The 15,221-nt window shown below is 51.5% G+C and overlaps 8 protein-coding genes across 8 annotated transcripts; 3 read left to right on the forward strand and 5 right to left on the reverse strand.

Annotated features, from left to right (window-relative positions):
* Positions 1-286: 286 nt before the first annotated feature.
* On the reverse strand, positions 287-2,136 carry N7515_000423 (terpene cyclase/mutase family protein; the record flags this gene model as incomplete). The annotated part of the gene is made up of 2 exons (XM_056661167.1): positions 287-1,736; positions 1,790-2,136. 2 exons carry the CDS (start codon positions 2,134-2,136, stop codon positions 287-289), a joined length of 1,797 nt encoding a protein of 598 aa, XP_056526333.1.
* A 1,066-nt stretch (positions 2,137-3,202) lies between these two features.
* N7515_000424 (uncharacterized protein) lies at positions 3,203-4,693 on the forward strand (the record flags this gene model as incomplete). The annotated part of the gene is made up of 6 exons (XM_056661168.1): positions 3,203-3,470; positions 3,544-3,610; positions 3,678-3,786; positions 3,854-4,021; positions 4,081-4,152; positions 4,223-4,693. The coding sequence occupies 6 exons, from the start codon at positions 3,203-3,205 to the stop codon at positions 4,691-4,693; spliced, it is 1,155 nt and encodes a 384-aa protein (XP_056526334.1).
* A 406-nt stretch (positions 4,694-5,099) lies between these two features.
* Positions 5,100-5,704, reverse strand: N7515_000425 (E2 ubiquitin-conjugating protein UBC7; the record flags this gene model as incomplete). The annotated part of the gene is made up of 2 exons (XM_056661169.1): positions 5,100-5,353; positions 5,455-5,704. 2 exons carry the CDS (start codon positions 5,702-5,704, stop codon positions 5,100-5,102), a joined length of 504 nt encoding a protein of 167 aa, XP_056526335.1.
* Positions 5,705-6,351: 647 nt separating this feature from the next.
* Positions 6,352-8,073, reverse strand: N7515_000426 (scramblase family protein; the record flags this gene model as incomplete). The annotated part of the gene is made up of 3 exons (XM_056661170.1): positions 6,352-7,425; positions 7,482-7,653; positions 7,730-8,073. 3 exons carry the CDS (start codon positions 8,071-8,073, stop codon positions 6,352-6,354), a joined length of 1,590 nt encoding a protein of 529 aa, XP_056526336.1.
* Positions 8,074-8,700: 627 nt separating this feature from the next.
* On the reverse strand, positions 8,701-9,169 carry lcl2 (the record flags this gene model as incomplete). The annotated part of the gene is made up of 2 exons (XM_056661171.1): positions 8,701-8,894; positions 8,992-9,169. 2 exons carry the CDS (start codon positions 9,167-9,169, stop codon positions 8,701-8,703), a joined length of 372 nt encoding a protein of 123 aa, XP_056526337.1.
* Positions 9,170-9,363: 194 nt separating this feature from the next.
* Positions 9,364-10,176, forward strand: N7515_000428 (mitochondrial 54S ribosomal protein bL27m; the record flags this gene model as incomplete). Its single annotated transcript, XM_056661172.1, has 1 exon — positions 9,364-10,176. One exon carries the CDS (start codon positions 9,364-9,366, stop codon positions 10,174-10,176), a length of 813 nt encoding a protein of 270 aa, XP_056526338.1.
* Positions 10,177-10,338: 162 nt separating this feature from the next.
* N7515_000429 (GMC family oxidoreductase) lies at positions 10,339-12,540 on the reverse strand (the record flags this gene model as incomplete). Its single annotated transcript, XM_056661173.1, has 6 exons — positions 10,339-10,385; positions 10,433-10,934; positions 10,989-11,868; positions 11,924-11,953; positions 12,007-12,423; positions 12,479-12,540. The coding sequence occupies 6 exons, from the start codon at positions 12,538-12,540 to the stop codon at positions 10,339-10,341; spliced, it is 1,938 nt and encodes a 645-aa protein (XP_056526339.1).
* Positions 12,541-13,401: 861 nt separating this feature from the next.
* Positions 13,402-14,722, forward strand: N7515_000430 (lipid-binding SYLF domain-containing protein; the record flags this gene model as incomplete). The annotated part of the gene is made up of 3 exons (XM_056661174.1): positions 13,402-13,444; positions 13,499-13,596; positions 13,676-14,722. The coding sequence occupies 3 exons, from the start codon at positions 13,402-13,404 to the stop codon at positions 14,720-14,722; spliced, it is 1,188 nt and encodes a 395-aa protein (XP_056526340.1).
* Between the last annotated feature and the right edge of the window lie 499 nt (positions 14,723-15,221).

Here is a 15,221-nt window from a genome sequence, read left to right on the forward strand (position 1 = left end):
TACTGTCTTTACATGAGGGACGCACAACGCCTAATCGATTCACCTGGCTCGCCAACTAATACCACAGAGTAGTCAAACATCGCCGATTCGGCGACTTTATTACGGATTAAGTACATATTTGAGAGATCATGTTCCCTGCTAAGCTGATTCAAGCAAGCTCGGCGTTTCCAAATTTCTTACTGTACAAGCCCAAGGCACGAATAGGCCAGTAGAACTTGTAGTTAGGGTACGAGATCATGCTAGAAGGGGAGTTAGCTTACCATGTCAACGTAAAGACAGAGCGAACTTACCAGGACTGGTTGAAAACACCCTCAATCGCCTCCTGCAGCCACTCCCCATTGGGTTGCTGACGCGACATCAGCAGCTTAATACCCCGCTCCAATGGTTCTTTGTGAGGGTAGCCTGCCTCCATAAGGCCCAGAAGGGACCAGGCAGTCTGACACACCTGGGACTTCTCATGCTGAACATACTGATGGGTAGAACTGCTGAGATACGATTCGCCCCATCCACCGTCTGCCTGCTGCTTCTCAATCAAGAAGTCACAGCCCCGGCGGGAGTCAGCACTCGTTTCGTATGTCTCGCCGATGCTGGCTAAACTTTCAAGCGCGAACATTGCCGCATATGTAAAGCAGATGCCCCAAGAACCATACCAGCTGCCATCGGCGCGCTGTGTGTGTTTGATATGAGCAACCGCCTTCTGCTTCGCGAGGCGGATCTCCTCGGCGCGATAGTCGGGGTAAAGCTGGCTGAACAGCGAAAGCGCGGTAACGGATGCTGTCGTGCATTCTGGGTGGTCGTAACTAATCATGATTCCGCCGAAGACCTCTGCGGCATTCAGCCACTCGAGCTTGGGGGAGCCGCGAGTGACTTCGTACTCGGAGAAGCCGCCGCTTGGGTTCTGCAGGTGCAGAAGACAGTCGACTGCGTCCTTCAAACGCTCTTCGGAAACCAACTTCGGGAAATTGTACATCTCCTGCAACTGGAGCGTTGACCGGAGACCCTCAGCGGTGCAGTCACTGACTGTATAGCCTTGGTCCTTGGTGCTGAATGGCCAGGCACCCTTCCGGTGTTGACGGTAGCATTTCTCTTGATCCGGCACATTCTCCCGTAGCTGGTGGTCGTCGAGGAACTCGAGAGCTTTTGTCAGCATCGGCCGCCATTTCGGCTGGTCGGCGAAACCGGCGACAACAATTGCCTGGGTGATGAATGCAGTGTCCCAGACTTGAACGCCGTTTGTGCCATTTGCAAGCATGCCTTCGCCCTTCACCCACATGTAGTCGTCCAACCGCTCCCTATGCCGGCGGACAGATTCGCTGTCAGGGCCATCGTGCAGGTAGCAAGCCACCATATTCATCGGATTATTGACGGGTCCCAGCCCCGCGTATTCCGTATTTTCGTCTTCCATGCGAATCAGCTCCCAGGTCCAATCCTCAGCTCGCTTGATAAGACTGGAAGGGCGGAGGTAAGGGTTCCAGACCCGAACCAGCATTTCGTTGGCGGCATTCAAGACCCATGTCTTGGGATAATAATTGTCCGCCTCATGAATAGAGTTGCGATGCGCAGCAAAATCGACAGAGCTGTAGGGTTGGGTGTATAACTCTTCTCGCAACTGTCGTGTCAGGTCATCCAGAGGGTGAGACCACTGCTTGGACCACAGCCAAGACATGGGAAGGAACACCTGGCGCATGTGGATCCACCACCGCCAAGGCGCAAAGGGGACCCAATCGGGAAGAAGCCTGCAGGACCAGTCAGCAAGGGGAACTTTACTTGATGCAAAGCGTGAACGAACCAAATCTCAGGGGGGACCGGATTGACACCCTCCCATTCCATGACACCTAGAATGCTGAGCCAGAATTTGGCCCAGTGAGGCCCGTAGACGGCACCTCCGAATTTATGCAGAAGACCTCGAGCTTTAATCATCCGCGGGTCTTCCTCGCTGACACCGATTAAGCGGAGGGCCACATAGTTCATCGAAGTACCAAAGACGGAGCTGTGGCCTTCAATGTGCAGACCCCAGCCACCGTCCTCCGGGTGCTGACGAGCAAACAAGTAACGCTTGATCTCTGTCGCATACTCAGGGGGGATAGGGGTATGGGTCACGTAATAAGTAATCAAGATACCCGGCAGCAAGAACATAGGGCCGCCATACTCGCAGGCCCAGTTTCCCGGCTCTAGTTGCAGGTGGGAGAAGAACTCAAGTCCATTCTCAGCGGCTGCCAATGGCGTTTTGGCCTTTGGCAGCTCGGGAAGATTCTATAATGCACAAGTCAGGATTTAATCAGACTTTTGGAATCAAATCAATGGGATGGGGGATTCAATCGCACCGTTGGCAGTCCCAAGTGATATTTATCAGCTATTGACTGCGGCCATGCTTGGTTTTCTTCGTCGGATTCGAGATACCGCCATGTTTGACGGCCTTCCTCGTCTAACAATCGCCAGCGAGAATAGTCGGTCTGGGGATCTCCATTGGCATCTGTGGTGAGGTGACCCTCAGCTGGGGTTTTCCATGACCCAATATGAGGAGTAGAAGACATGACTTGAGCAATAGGACTAGTTTAGATTGCCAACTGGGTCAAAGATAAACAAACTGGAGCTCCGCTGAAAAACCGGGGAAAGCTTAGTCATCGGTATCACGACTGCAGTGTAGAATGAAGAATGTTTTCCCTCTCATGTCAAGGCAGACAAATTAAGGATCAGCATCCTGGAAGAAAATAAGAGGTAAAGCAATCATGCAATGGAAGGCTAAGGGGCTTCACTCTATGGAGTATGGAAGGGGAAGTGTGGGAGTTGGCCTATCAAGTTGGCTGGTGGCTGAACATCGAAGTATAGGACCTCGGACCTGCACCCAAAATACTTGAAGAGATAGGTATATCTACAAGCTTGGAGTTGAACCAAGAGATGAGGAACTCCGAATGAAGTATTTATGGAATTCAGAAAGGGAGGATGAGGCGTCCCTGAATTACCATATCCTCAGTTCCTTCATAGATCATCGAGCCAAAGGTAAAGGTTTTCGCTTCTCCTGACAGAACGCATTATCGCCTTCAACATGGGTATCATTGAGAGTGTTCCGTATGGAACCCTAAAGTACAACCTAACGTAAGCCCACTGCGGCGTAGATGTGGCGCTGCATCTACCGGCTACCCCGTCGTCTCGAACCGCGGGATCCAACCTCTTCTACTTCCTATCCAACATCTCAATTGCAATGACTGAGCCATCAATTATCCCCTTGGAAATGGACGATGGCCGGGATCCTGCAGTACGAGAATACATCGACAACACCCTCGCAGCCCTCCTGGACGGACTTACAAGCCACCCACCAGAACCACTATCCATCACCCTCAAACGCAGAGTCAGGCAAACACCTCACATCATCAATCCTATCAGTAGAGCCCTGGAGGCGATTCCGAGATCCGAAACGCACAAAACATACTGTTGGCCAGGGAAGACGGCACACGAGGCCTGGAAATTTGGTGTGAACTTCCCCTACCACGCTCGGAAACCCTATTCAGATGAATCACTGACAATGTCTGGGTGTACTTACAGCCGCCATCCTTCAGATACTAGCAATATTGGACCAGGCCATTCGAATGGGGCAGCTGATCTCGAAAAGGTAAGTTGATCGAGTCTAGGAACCAATTGAATGTCCCGCTGAGCACGTCCATACCCTCGGGCACTAGAGATATATACTATATCGATCCGGAGTTCTTTCGTGCACAAAATATCGTGGATCGTATTGTCGATGATCTGGCGTACACCATCGGGGTGAACAGAACGGCATTGAATGTAGTACGTGCTGACGAAAAGCCCGGATTTATTGCGAGGCTGGATGCTGATATCGTCCGCAACTATGTAGGAAGCAGCAGCAAAAGGGTTAGTCATGGGAGACTTTCGTTTGATCCGCGGGCCAGATATTTTGATCGACATGCAGGGTGCCATCGAGGACACTTTGATTCCTCGTGTAGAAAACGGGGATGAGATTGATATTGCACGGGCCCGTTGGGTACTGGTCATTGAGAAAGAGGTATGAAGTATCAAAGTCCCCACAATTGCAACACCGGTAAGCCAATACCTTCTTCGCAGGCAGTCTTCCACCGGCTCGCGCGCATCAGTTTCCACACCAGAGCACTAGCTGGAGAAGGGATATTGGTCACGGTATGCTGCATCTTTGCCTGGGAGGTTCTGTCCGCCAGAGCAAAGAAACTGATCAACATCACTCGTAAAGGGCAAAGGATACCCTGATTTCATGACACGGAGATTCCTGCGCGCAATTTCCGACTCGGTATCCAGCCAAAGCAGAACCCTGCCGCGTTTCTACGCCCTAACAGATGGCGATCCACACGGCATGGCGATCATGTCAACGTATAAGTATGGCTCGGCGGCGCACTTGCACCAAAATGCTCAGCTTAGTATCCCACGGCTGCAGTGGCTGGGTCTTCGGGTTTCAGATGTCATTGCTGTTCCGGAGGTACTTGGTGACAAAGCTCTTCTGACGTTGACGATACGAGACCGCAGGAAGATCGTTACTATGCTTCAGAATAGTCCTGTGTGGGCAAGTGATGGACCGGAGCCCGAATGGCGTGCTGAATTGCAGCGAATGCTAGTATTGAACCTGAAGGCGGAGATTGAGATATTGTACGAGTGTCATGGGGGTCTGGAGGGGTGGATTAATCGGAAGATGTTTCGGCAGGAGTAAAACGGTCTAGAGATGTATGACCAGGAAGATATAGATAGAAGGATACGACGCATAATATAGAAGGAACGGGGTAATAAGTACTTGCCAAATGACTTCCAATATGTCAACAGAAATAATTTGAGCACTCCGGTGGTAGAACGATTATCCAGAACCGCTCGTGAAAATCGCCGAGAAGATCTCTAAAATAGCTGCATGCATTTCATCCGCTATCGTAATAATGCGAAGGATACCAAGGTCGCTGTACAAACCGAGAAGTACCCGCATATCTAAACCATGCTAGAAGAAAACACCCGAAGAACGCCAGTCATCCAGCCCTGATTCCACAGCCACACAGGAAGACAATACCAAAAGACGTCCAACTGCGCAACAAGGGAATCAAGGCCATTCATTCACAATTCCACCCAACTCAAAGCCCCAGACCCTTCTTGACCTCATCCCGAACCTTCTTCTCATACTCCGCCCTCCGCTCGCGCCACATCTTAGCAGCCTCAACATTAGCCGGGCTCTCATCATTCGGCTCAGCAAGCATGCTCATAACCGAAAGAAGGATCTTCTCCACGCTTTGAATAGGCGACCAGCGCTCAGAGGCATGTTCATAATGATTCGGGTCATCGCCGGGGGGATGAAGGATCGAAATGCAAACCGTTCCATTGGGATAGACTAATTCCGAATATCAGTAAAGATGCCTTTGTCCAAATATTGTATGTGTACATGTGTGTACATGTGCGACACGGGCAAGCACAGTTGTCTCGGTCACGTACCGTTCGGGTGCCAGACGCCGCCGCCGATAAACTTCATTGTTGGCGGGCTCAGGGGGTAGTCTCTTGGGAATTTGAGTTCGGCTGCGAAGACGCCGCCGTCGAAGGGGGTGCCTTCGGGGCCTTGGATCAGGGCTTCCCAATGGAACATGTCATCTTCGGTGACGGGGCCGGCGGTGATTCCCTCCGGGGGGTTTGTTGAGAGGTTCTTGTATTCGTGGAAGAGACGTTTCTGGGCGACGGAGGAGGCCATGGTGTGAGATTTGCAAAGATTTGCAATGGGGTTTGTGACCTGGGATACTTCAGGTGGCAAGGAGCCCCAGGGCTTCGATGGGACTAGGTGGGGGTGGAATAATTCCGGGGCGGTGTGTAGGGCGGTGGGCTGGATATGGAGGCGGTTTCCCAAGGACCTGGGCCTGGTGAGCTGGGCTTGGGTCCTATTGGTTTGTTTTGACTGGCAGAAAAGATACTTTGGCCCCACTCGCCATCCATGCGGCATGCCCCATGGTCCATGGTCCATGGATGAGTTGACAGAGTTGTACTTCGGAGTCTTGACTCCTGTAGAAAGACTCCTGTAGAATACCTCCAAGTTAGGCAGACCTAGATGCTCCTACCTAGTGTGATTTGTAGAAGATGGCCGTTCGTGTACATCCAACGTTTAAACGTTAGGCAATGGTCCTAATGAGCTCGAGGACAAAGTGCACCCGTAATGGCTATCCAGACGCGCGGAATTCAGCACTAAACAATGGGCCAGCGACTTCCCTGATACTGAGAGACCCAGACCGATTGGCAACTATGATCGAATTGTCTACGCCATGTCGTACAAACAGATTGCCTTTACATAGAGGCTATAATACAAGCTAATACAAACCGTGTTTGTCAAACACTGGCCGTCAACCGTTAAAAGAAGTCACCGCCTCCATCACCCTCATCTCCTCCGCCACCCCAGAAGTCACCACCCCAAGGATCCTCATCCTGAGACTCATTAGGCTGACCGTAGTCATCCATTGGTTCCTGCCCCCAGCCATCCATTGGTTCCTGGCCCCAGCCCGGCTGGTCAGGCTGTGCTGGGGCATTCGGATCGGCCGAGGCTCCCCGGTGCATTGCATCATACCCAGCCAGTGTGCCTGCGCCAGTAGCCCCTGCAGCCATACCACCTGGCATGCCAGCGGCTCCAGCTCGCCCAAGAGTCCCCGCTGCAGCCTCGCCAACCGCGCCTGCTTCACCAGCTGCGGCGCCTCCTGCGGCACCTCCTGCAGCGGCACCCTCGGCAGTAGATGCGCCGCCCATCCCAGGGAACCAGAACGGCATGAAGCCGAATGCACCACTGCTGCCACTGTGGCGACTGAAGTAGTCGAAATCAATGCTCACAGCCGTGGCCAGCATAACAGCGCGTTGGTCAAGGGTTAGGCTTTGGTATTCGTTGTTGTGTGAACGTTCGGTGACTTGATTTGCGGAATCCATGCGCAGAGCGTAAACACCGGTGTCTGTGAATATCTCGCGAGCAAAGCCGGAGAAATTGCGGTTCACGGATCCAATTAGCTGATTGTCTGCTGATTTTAGGGAGAAATCCCATGATAGGAATGGCTCGTCGACGTAGGCAAATTGGTTAAATTGGCCTTGGTCTTGGTTGGAAGTCTGCATTAACTGCATCTGCTGTGCTTCTGATAGACCAGACTTCGATAATGTGAAGTTCTGGTTTCCCATGTCTGTTGCTGAATTTGGAGACTTGTGGTGAGTGAAGAGGTTGTATTTCCGCCGCAAAGGCGCCCACTGCTGCTGGGCCTCTCCGATAACTCTCATTTGACTTATATCAAGTGGTGATATCCGTGTATTTGATCCATCTCCAGCTGGGACAAGAGATCCGGCTGTCATTTCTAGGAGAGATGTGGATGGTGAGCCCGTGGGCGATGTTCGATGAAGAGGATCATAGACATGAATCTTGGAATTGATCCAAGAGAATGGGCGATGAAACTGCGACGATTAGCCACCAAAGCCAACAACTATTATGAGGTAGACCTTAGACTTACCCGAAGGATCTCGTTTTCTTGTCGGTCAAAAACATGTGTCACAAAACTTCGGTGGGTGTTGAACCATTGCCGTGACATTGTACCCGCCAGGCCCTTCTCTTGCTCTGCCATCCATCCAATCTGATTTCCTTGTGCATCCATGATGACGTACTTGTTCGCTTGTTCAAAGCCACTACATGAGGTATCCGTTAGTACAGATTTGCCACCAGGTTCAGGTAGTATGAGACCCAGCCCTCTGCAGCACTCACATCATAATGTTCATCATCTCTAGTTGTCGCTGTATGACTATCCCCGAATTCGCTAATATAGACGTCGCCGGATGGTTTTCTTTGAGCACACCATTGGGGTCCTCAGGTATGTAGACGGGAGAGAGAAGAGTGTTTTGCGAGGGATCGTAATCGGGTTGTGTGGCATGTTGAGACTCAGGGGGAGTTGGCTGAGGCTGTGAATTTCTTGAAGTTCGAATAAGGTCTGGCCTTCGTATGCTGTTGCGAGGACCACGCCGCGATCCGTGACTTCGGAAGCTCGACAGAGCTCGAGTCCGAGCCGGTGCCCACTGTCTTTGCAGTGGTCGGAGTTTCAAACTCCACATGACGAATAAGATGCCAGATCAGATTTAGATAGCAGTATCTGACGAATAATATCAGTGTTGGTAGTAAGTGACAGGTTATGGATCCGAAGTTGACGTTAAGGAAGTTAAAGATGACTGACCTCGGGAGATGAGGCTGATGACGGCTTCCGCGGGGTTATCGGAGATAGGCCGGGAGCCCTGCCAAGTGCTTCCTCAGCCTGCAGATCACTTCTCTCTAACGTCTTAAACCAAGACGTTCTAGTAACTGCTCAGTTGTTCTGATACGTTCCAGATCAATCTATTATCTATTACTGAAGACTAGATGGCTTTCAAGTATTCAAGGATCGGAACTTATATCCCAAGAGCCCTTGTTTGTAGGACACAGGCTACATAAGTCTCATCTCGAAAGTGGCAAAAGTCTACCCAGCTGTATCGATGTAGGCAGTCCCAATTTTGCTTCTATTTGCAAAGAAAGCTCTTGAATGTTCGACAAGTACAGCACGACAGATCCAAAATTGTACCACTGGTACTCCAATCACGCTACCCGACCAGCGGTAGACAAGCTCCACGACATGATCTCGTAGTCCAACGGCCAATTAATGCAGTTATCGTATGCCGAAAACAAGCACTAGAATGCGCAGAAAGGCTTCATAGGGCACCCTTGCGGGCCAGTTCGATTTTCCGCGCAGCTTCGCCTTCCTTGAATCCGCCTTTTGACACACAAATAGCACTTCCTTCCCCGAGCTCGACCTTCTCCTCGACATCTGGGTGAGGGCACGGGCAATGGTGTGGGAAATGTACACAAGCAAGAGTTCCAGGGCAGAGGTAGTTATCGCATTGCGCTGTGGAGAAAGGTTCGCGTGGTCAGTTATGTGAGCCCGAGAGTAATGGAACAATACGATAACATTTTCGAGAATTGAAAATTAATGCAAGACATACCTCCAGCCCACATTTGCTGATACCGACTGCTGTCACTGGCAGCCTGTTGCGAGCGCTGTTGTTGGCGCTGTTGTTGCTCGCCGCCTCCAAACATTTGGTCGAAGAAGTTGAATTGGGCTTGAGCGACAGACACGATAAGAAGAAGAGCCCAAAGGGCTTGACGCACGCCTTGCAACATGATATAAATGTCCAAACCAATAACTATCAAATTAGAATGACCGAGTTGTTGTAGACAATTAACCCTGTTGACGTGGTTATAGATGAAGCCAGCTTACGGGTCCACACGTGACGCCAAGCCCCATCTCCGAACGAAAAACTTCCCCTTTGGAGCTTCACGATCTCCGACTCCAAACAATCCGCTTACAACCCACAATGTTCAAGCCGCGCGTGCTAACGCCCCTGCGGGCGCTGGAGCGAGTCTTCACTCCGACAATCCGATCCACCCCGATCCTCTCGCAGTCGCAATCCCTCCTGCGAACTCTCTCCGCAACATCCACATTCCCGAAAACCACACCACGACCCTCCCTCTCCGCACTCCTCCCATTCTCCCAAGTGCGTCATGCCTCACACGCCTCGCAAGGTACCGCCAATCGACACTCCCGCGACCCCGCCGGCAAGCGTCTCGGAGCCAAGCGCTCCGGCGGCGAGTACGTGGTACCGGGATGCATCATTTTCCGCCAGCGCGGCTCGCTATGGTTCCCCGGTGAAAATTGCGCTATGGGTCGTGACCACACAATCTACGCTACACAGGCTGGCTACGTCCGCTACTACCTTGACCCGCTGAAGCACCCGAAGCGCCGGTTTATTGGAGTTGTTTTCGACAAGGATGAGCAACTTCCACACCCGCGTAATGCGCCCAGCCGACGCAAGCTGAACATGGTTCCTGTGCCGATGGTGGAACGTGTCGAGGCCCAGTCTGATCTTGTTGCATCAGTTGATGCGAACGGTGTCCGGGTGTCGGACGTTAAGGCTACCGATGCTGAGTCTGGCCCACAGCTGCGCCCTGGTTACATGTACCGCGAGGCTAACTGGGTGATTGGTCGGGCTGCTGAGAAGGCTGGTATCACTGCTGAGCCTTATGATCGTCGCAACCGTTGGTTGGCGTGGAGGAAGCGACAGCAGAGAGCTGAGCGGGCTGCTCAGATGAAGAGTTTGAAGGGCTCGAAGAAGACGGCCAAGAAATAAGGGCGTTTTCCGTGTCCATGATGGCTTGTTTCAATAACTTCTGGGTTTCTGTAGCGATATGAGGATTGTATCTGGTGTTCACTGTATTATAGAAAGAGCATTTATCCATCAACTTTTCAATGATCTTATACTCCGATTCCATAGGGGATTATTGAGAAGCATCTATAAACCCCGCACAATATCCTCAGCGATCTTCTCGGCAAGCATATCTGTGACGCAGTAAGCAACAGCTAATCCAAAGCAACAATTGACTCACAAACAGTGGACTGCGGGTGACCAGGAGGAAGGAAAGGGAAAGCGCTAGCATCGACTACACGCAGTCCGTCTACACCATAAACCCGGGCCCGGGAATCGACCACAGCCATTTCGTCGTCCCAGGTGCCCATCTTGCAAGTGCATGCAGCATGCCATATGGTCATAACATTATCTCTAATGAACTCAAGGATCTGTTCATCAGTCTGAACCTGGGGCCCGGGGTTATACTCTTCGCCAATGACCACGGGCTCCATATCTTTGCTTTGGAAAGCCTGTCGCATCCGTTTGAACATGGCAATAACAACTTCCTGGTCGGCCTCGTCATCGAGCCAGTTCGGGTTGATCACGGGCAGGTCTGTGGTATCCGCTGATTTCAAAGTCACATTGCCTCTAGACAGAGGTGTAATCAGCACACCAAGCATCGAGGCGTACTGGAATCCATCTCTTGGCTGCGATGCCAGGAGGTCCGAGACGTTGCCGACGTATCCTGCGCCGGATACGTACTTGAAAGCTATCATTCAGAAGCTTTCTCCAGGTTGAGCATAGGTTTCTCTTACCTCTGCTTCGGGCCAGTCAGGAGGGAACTGGGCCAAGTTATCTAGAGTCCTTTGCGAAAAAGCAGCACGTGAGGGCCGCGGGATCTTCTCCCAGGCCAGAAAATCGGCCACTGGATTGGTCAGGATTCCACTCTTGTTGGTCAATCTGTTGATATACTGCTCAGCCACATAGCTGGAATTAGTTGCGAGCTCTGTCAGTGTCGTCACACGTACTCGGTATGTAGGTGCAACGAATGGATGATCATGCATGTTCTGGCCGACACCTGGTCGATGAGCCAGGGCCTTAATCCCGTGCTCTTGCAACTGATCAGAAGGCCCAACGCCGGATACCATGAGAAGCTGGGGAGATTGGAAAGCACCGGCTGAGATGATAACCTCTTTTGATGCTGAAACGTTCGCAATATTGCCCAATCCATCACGAACTTGAACACCCGTTGCTCTCTTTTCTTCATCGAACAGTATCTTCTTCGCCAGAGTATTCGCGTAGATGGTCAGTGATCTGGGCTTGACTTTGGAGAGAAAGGATTGTTCAGAGCTGCTGCGAGTCTCGTTGGCTGGATCAATGGTAGATGAGCAGTACTGGGCTCCCATTATAGTACCCAAGTTGAAGTCCCTCGCCATCGGAATGCCAATAGCTTCCATGCCAAGGCCCATCCATGATGAGAAAGGCATGGCAAAATTAGCATACGACACTTGCAAAGGGCCACCGCTTGAGTCGTATGAGGAAGGGTCGTAGCTCGTCGATGCGTTCGCAGCTCTATAGTTGGTGTTTGGGGGTGTGAAAGTGACACTCTTCTTGTAAAACGGGAGAACTTCGTCAAATCTGTAACTCCTGTCATTGACTGCAGTAGCCCATAGCTCCATGGACTGTCGTGTGGGTCTGTATAGTTCGGGTCAGCTGAGACAAGAGGTTTCAGTCTATACGGGCCTCTGACCGTTGATACACCATGAAATTCAACGCTGACCTGCGGAGCAATCAATATTATTCTGTTCCCTAGATTCAGAAGGGGCGTCTTACGATCCTCCAAGGCATTTCCCTCGCGCATAATGTATAGCTCGGCCATTAGCGCCGGGTTGGTTTCTGGTTACAAAGCCCCAGTCCTCGGGCGAGCTGGTAGTTGGATCTGAGCCCACGGGTACTACGGCAGCTGCCGGGATCTCGATCAAAGACCCACGCTCGTAATACCTTCCGGCTTCGATTAGAACGACGGTGAAGTTGTTTTGTGCTAATCGAGTTGCAATGGCGCTTCCAGCAGTGCCGCCACCAACGACGACATAGTCGAATGTTTGATTGGCGAAAGGAATTGGCCGTGGCTCGGAAGGTGCAGGTGCTACGCTGCCAATGTGCAGCGTAAGGAATACGAAAATGGCATAGAGCAGCATCTGTATGAATGATTGCAGTACTGGGTTCTCGTGGTGTGGTTCAACTGAGTAGCTATTGCAGCAATTATTAACAACTTCTGCAAAGTCCATGGCTGCGGAGTCGATACCACAGAAGCTCGACAAGAGTAAATGCCTTCTGTACGACTGTGGCTGGCACGATATTATCCATGGACTGAGAGTTGTCAGAAGATTTCGGGGCAATCGCATCTAGGTATTCCCATCAGATGGGTCCGTCCCGTTGATGGAATCATTGCACCGAGCGATCTCCCAGTCCCACCACCTTCGTTCCGATCTTGCAATGAATACTGTTCGATGCCTATACGTAACAATAGGCGCAAATGTCATGAAATTAAGCATAATCATGATCCATGGTCCAGCCCTGCACTCGAACCAACCTCACTTAATCCAAAGACGCAAGTGCCAAGGTGAGGTCAAAGCTTTACGTCAAATGCCCGTGACTGAGGTCAGAGTGTCTGCCACTGTCTCTGAAATTCCGTCACACCAGGCCATGAGAGCTTCATTCGGCATTCCCCAGTTCCTTTGGACTAACCTTGGTCCACACACTGTGTCTGTCGTGGCAATGATTATAGACCTCCGCACCAATGCGGCCGCGCGGCGTTGCCCAAATGTAATAAATCTCGCGAGGGAAGAATGATAATCGTTCCAAAAGAAGTCTCACGACGAATGCATATATGCCTTGAAATACGTGCTCGCGATGGTCCCTGAAGCCCGCTGCGTATTTCTCGGAAAAGGTCCGTGCGCAATTAGACTTCAGCGGCTCAGCCCCCGATGAGACGCGTGGGCCCCTGGCGGCTGGCCCCCTGACAGCGGCGTGATGAAGATCATTACTGAATATCGCACTTGACGCGGACGCGGAGCTCGAGACTACTTAACAGTTAACTTGTTAAGTTGTTATCTTTGCTTTTGAAGGCAGCCCGACTCGATCAGCCAGCCAGATCTCAAGTCCGCTGGACCGGTGTCACAAGGAGCACAAGGTGACAAGGAGCAACACAAAGTGCGGCAAAAGACCATGGGGAACCCCTTGCACAACCCGTTGCCTGCCTCGCTATCTAGTACCTGCCCCTCGTGCTACCCTATTCAGCCGATGCAATGCTGACCTCCGACAGGCGAGTGCAAGAAAGCAGCTGCGATTATTGAATCATTCATCAACCCAAAGCTCAAGATCGATGGCGAAATCCCGCGGAAGATATTTCGCGGAGCGAAGGTAAGAAGCCTTCGCTTCTAAAATTTTACAATAGAGCGCAGCATTCAAGCACGTCCCGTTCATAGCTGACTATTTCCAGGGAATCGCCGTATTCACAGCTCTCCGAGTTGGCTTCATGGGCTCTATTCGCTTCGGCTCTGGACTCATCGTCGCCCGTCTCCCAGATGGCAGCTGGTCAGCACCGTCAGCCATGGTAATGGGCGGCCTCGGTGCGGGTGGCCAATTCGGCGCCGAGCTGACTGATTTCGTCTTCGTGTTAACCACCGATGCGGCAGTGAAGACATTCATGCAGTCGGGTAACTTGACTCTCGGCGGCAATATCTCTATGGCTGTGGGGCCTATTGGTCGGAGTGCCGAGGCTGGGGGTGTATTGGGGACGAAGGGTGGAACTGGTGTATTTGCCTACTCTAAGACCCGTGGCTTATACGGTGGTCTCACGGTTGAGGGTGGTGTACTTGCTGAGCGTGCTGATGCCAACAGGAAGCTGTATGGGCAGAAGGTTCGAGCTAAAGAATTATTGGGCGGGTTGGTCCCACCTCCCCCTGAAGCGACGGTTCTCTTTGAGGTTTTGAACGGGGAGTTCTTCCGTTCCGATTTGCCTGCGGAGGCAGCTCCAGAGGGCGTAGCGGGGGCGACTGGAGAAACTATTGTCGCTGCTCCGCAAGCTTCAAATGAGCAAGTGCAGGAGACTTCGACGCCTATTGCTGATCAGTTACCCACTGTTAATCGGGCAGTAGCTCCTGAGATGAGCGCAGTGCAGACTCGTGGAGCTACGCAGACCCTTGCAGCAGAGTCTCACGGTGTAGCCGATGCGCCAAATGCGCCAAATGCTATACCGGTTGCGCAAAGTGAAGCAACTGCGGAGCTTAGTACGGAAGGTGCATCGGGGCTTGCTGAACCACCCAACAAGGAAACACATGATGAACATGAGACACGCAATGTAGCCGTCCAGGGACCTACGACTACCGTTGAACAAATTCCAGCAACAGAATCGACCATGCAGCCAGCGCCTGAAGAAACATCACTGGGGGTTGGAGAACCCCACAACACATCTCGCGAACCGGAGATCCAGGCTGCTGCCACCACTGAGCACCTATCTGAGCATCAAGGCACTGCTCCGACCTAGTGTGACTCGCTGATTGTTGAACTTTCCAGTGACGAAGATTACGCAGGTGTATAGCGCTCAGGGGTCGGATGCGGTTTGTAAGGGTATTGATGCCTGAAATTATATGTGGATGCCTGAATGAAAGCTGGCAGAAAATAAAAATACCTGAATTACCATAACGTAGACTTAGTATGCCTAAGGTCGACAAAACAAGCACCTTGAGGAAAGGGCATCAAATATGACGCTATTCGTACCCATACAAATCCTATGATCCCCTCATTTCAAGGCGTTGAATCAAGAGCGAATGAGAAGGGCGGAAATTGGAAAAAGTGGATGAAAGGTGGGCCAAAAAGCGAAAGTTATATACAGAGTAGAGAGGAATGATGATATTTCAGAGGAATAGTGGACAACAATGAGCTAGACTCATGTCTCATGATTCACTGATTCAGGTTCATAGGAGGTAGACTAGTCCTTAGACGAGTTCATGATATACATAATAACTATGATAAATGACAATGGT

This window comes from Penicillium bovifimosum, assembly GCF_028826915.1.
Source record: "Penicillium bovifimosum strain IBT 22155 chromosome Unknown utg000001l_segment0_segment0, whole genome shotgun sequence".
Classification (NCBI taxonomy): domain Eukaryota; kingdom Fungi; phylum Ascomycota; class Eurotiomycetes; order Eurotiales; family Aspergillaceae; genus Penicillium; species Penicillium bovifimosum.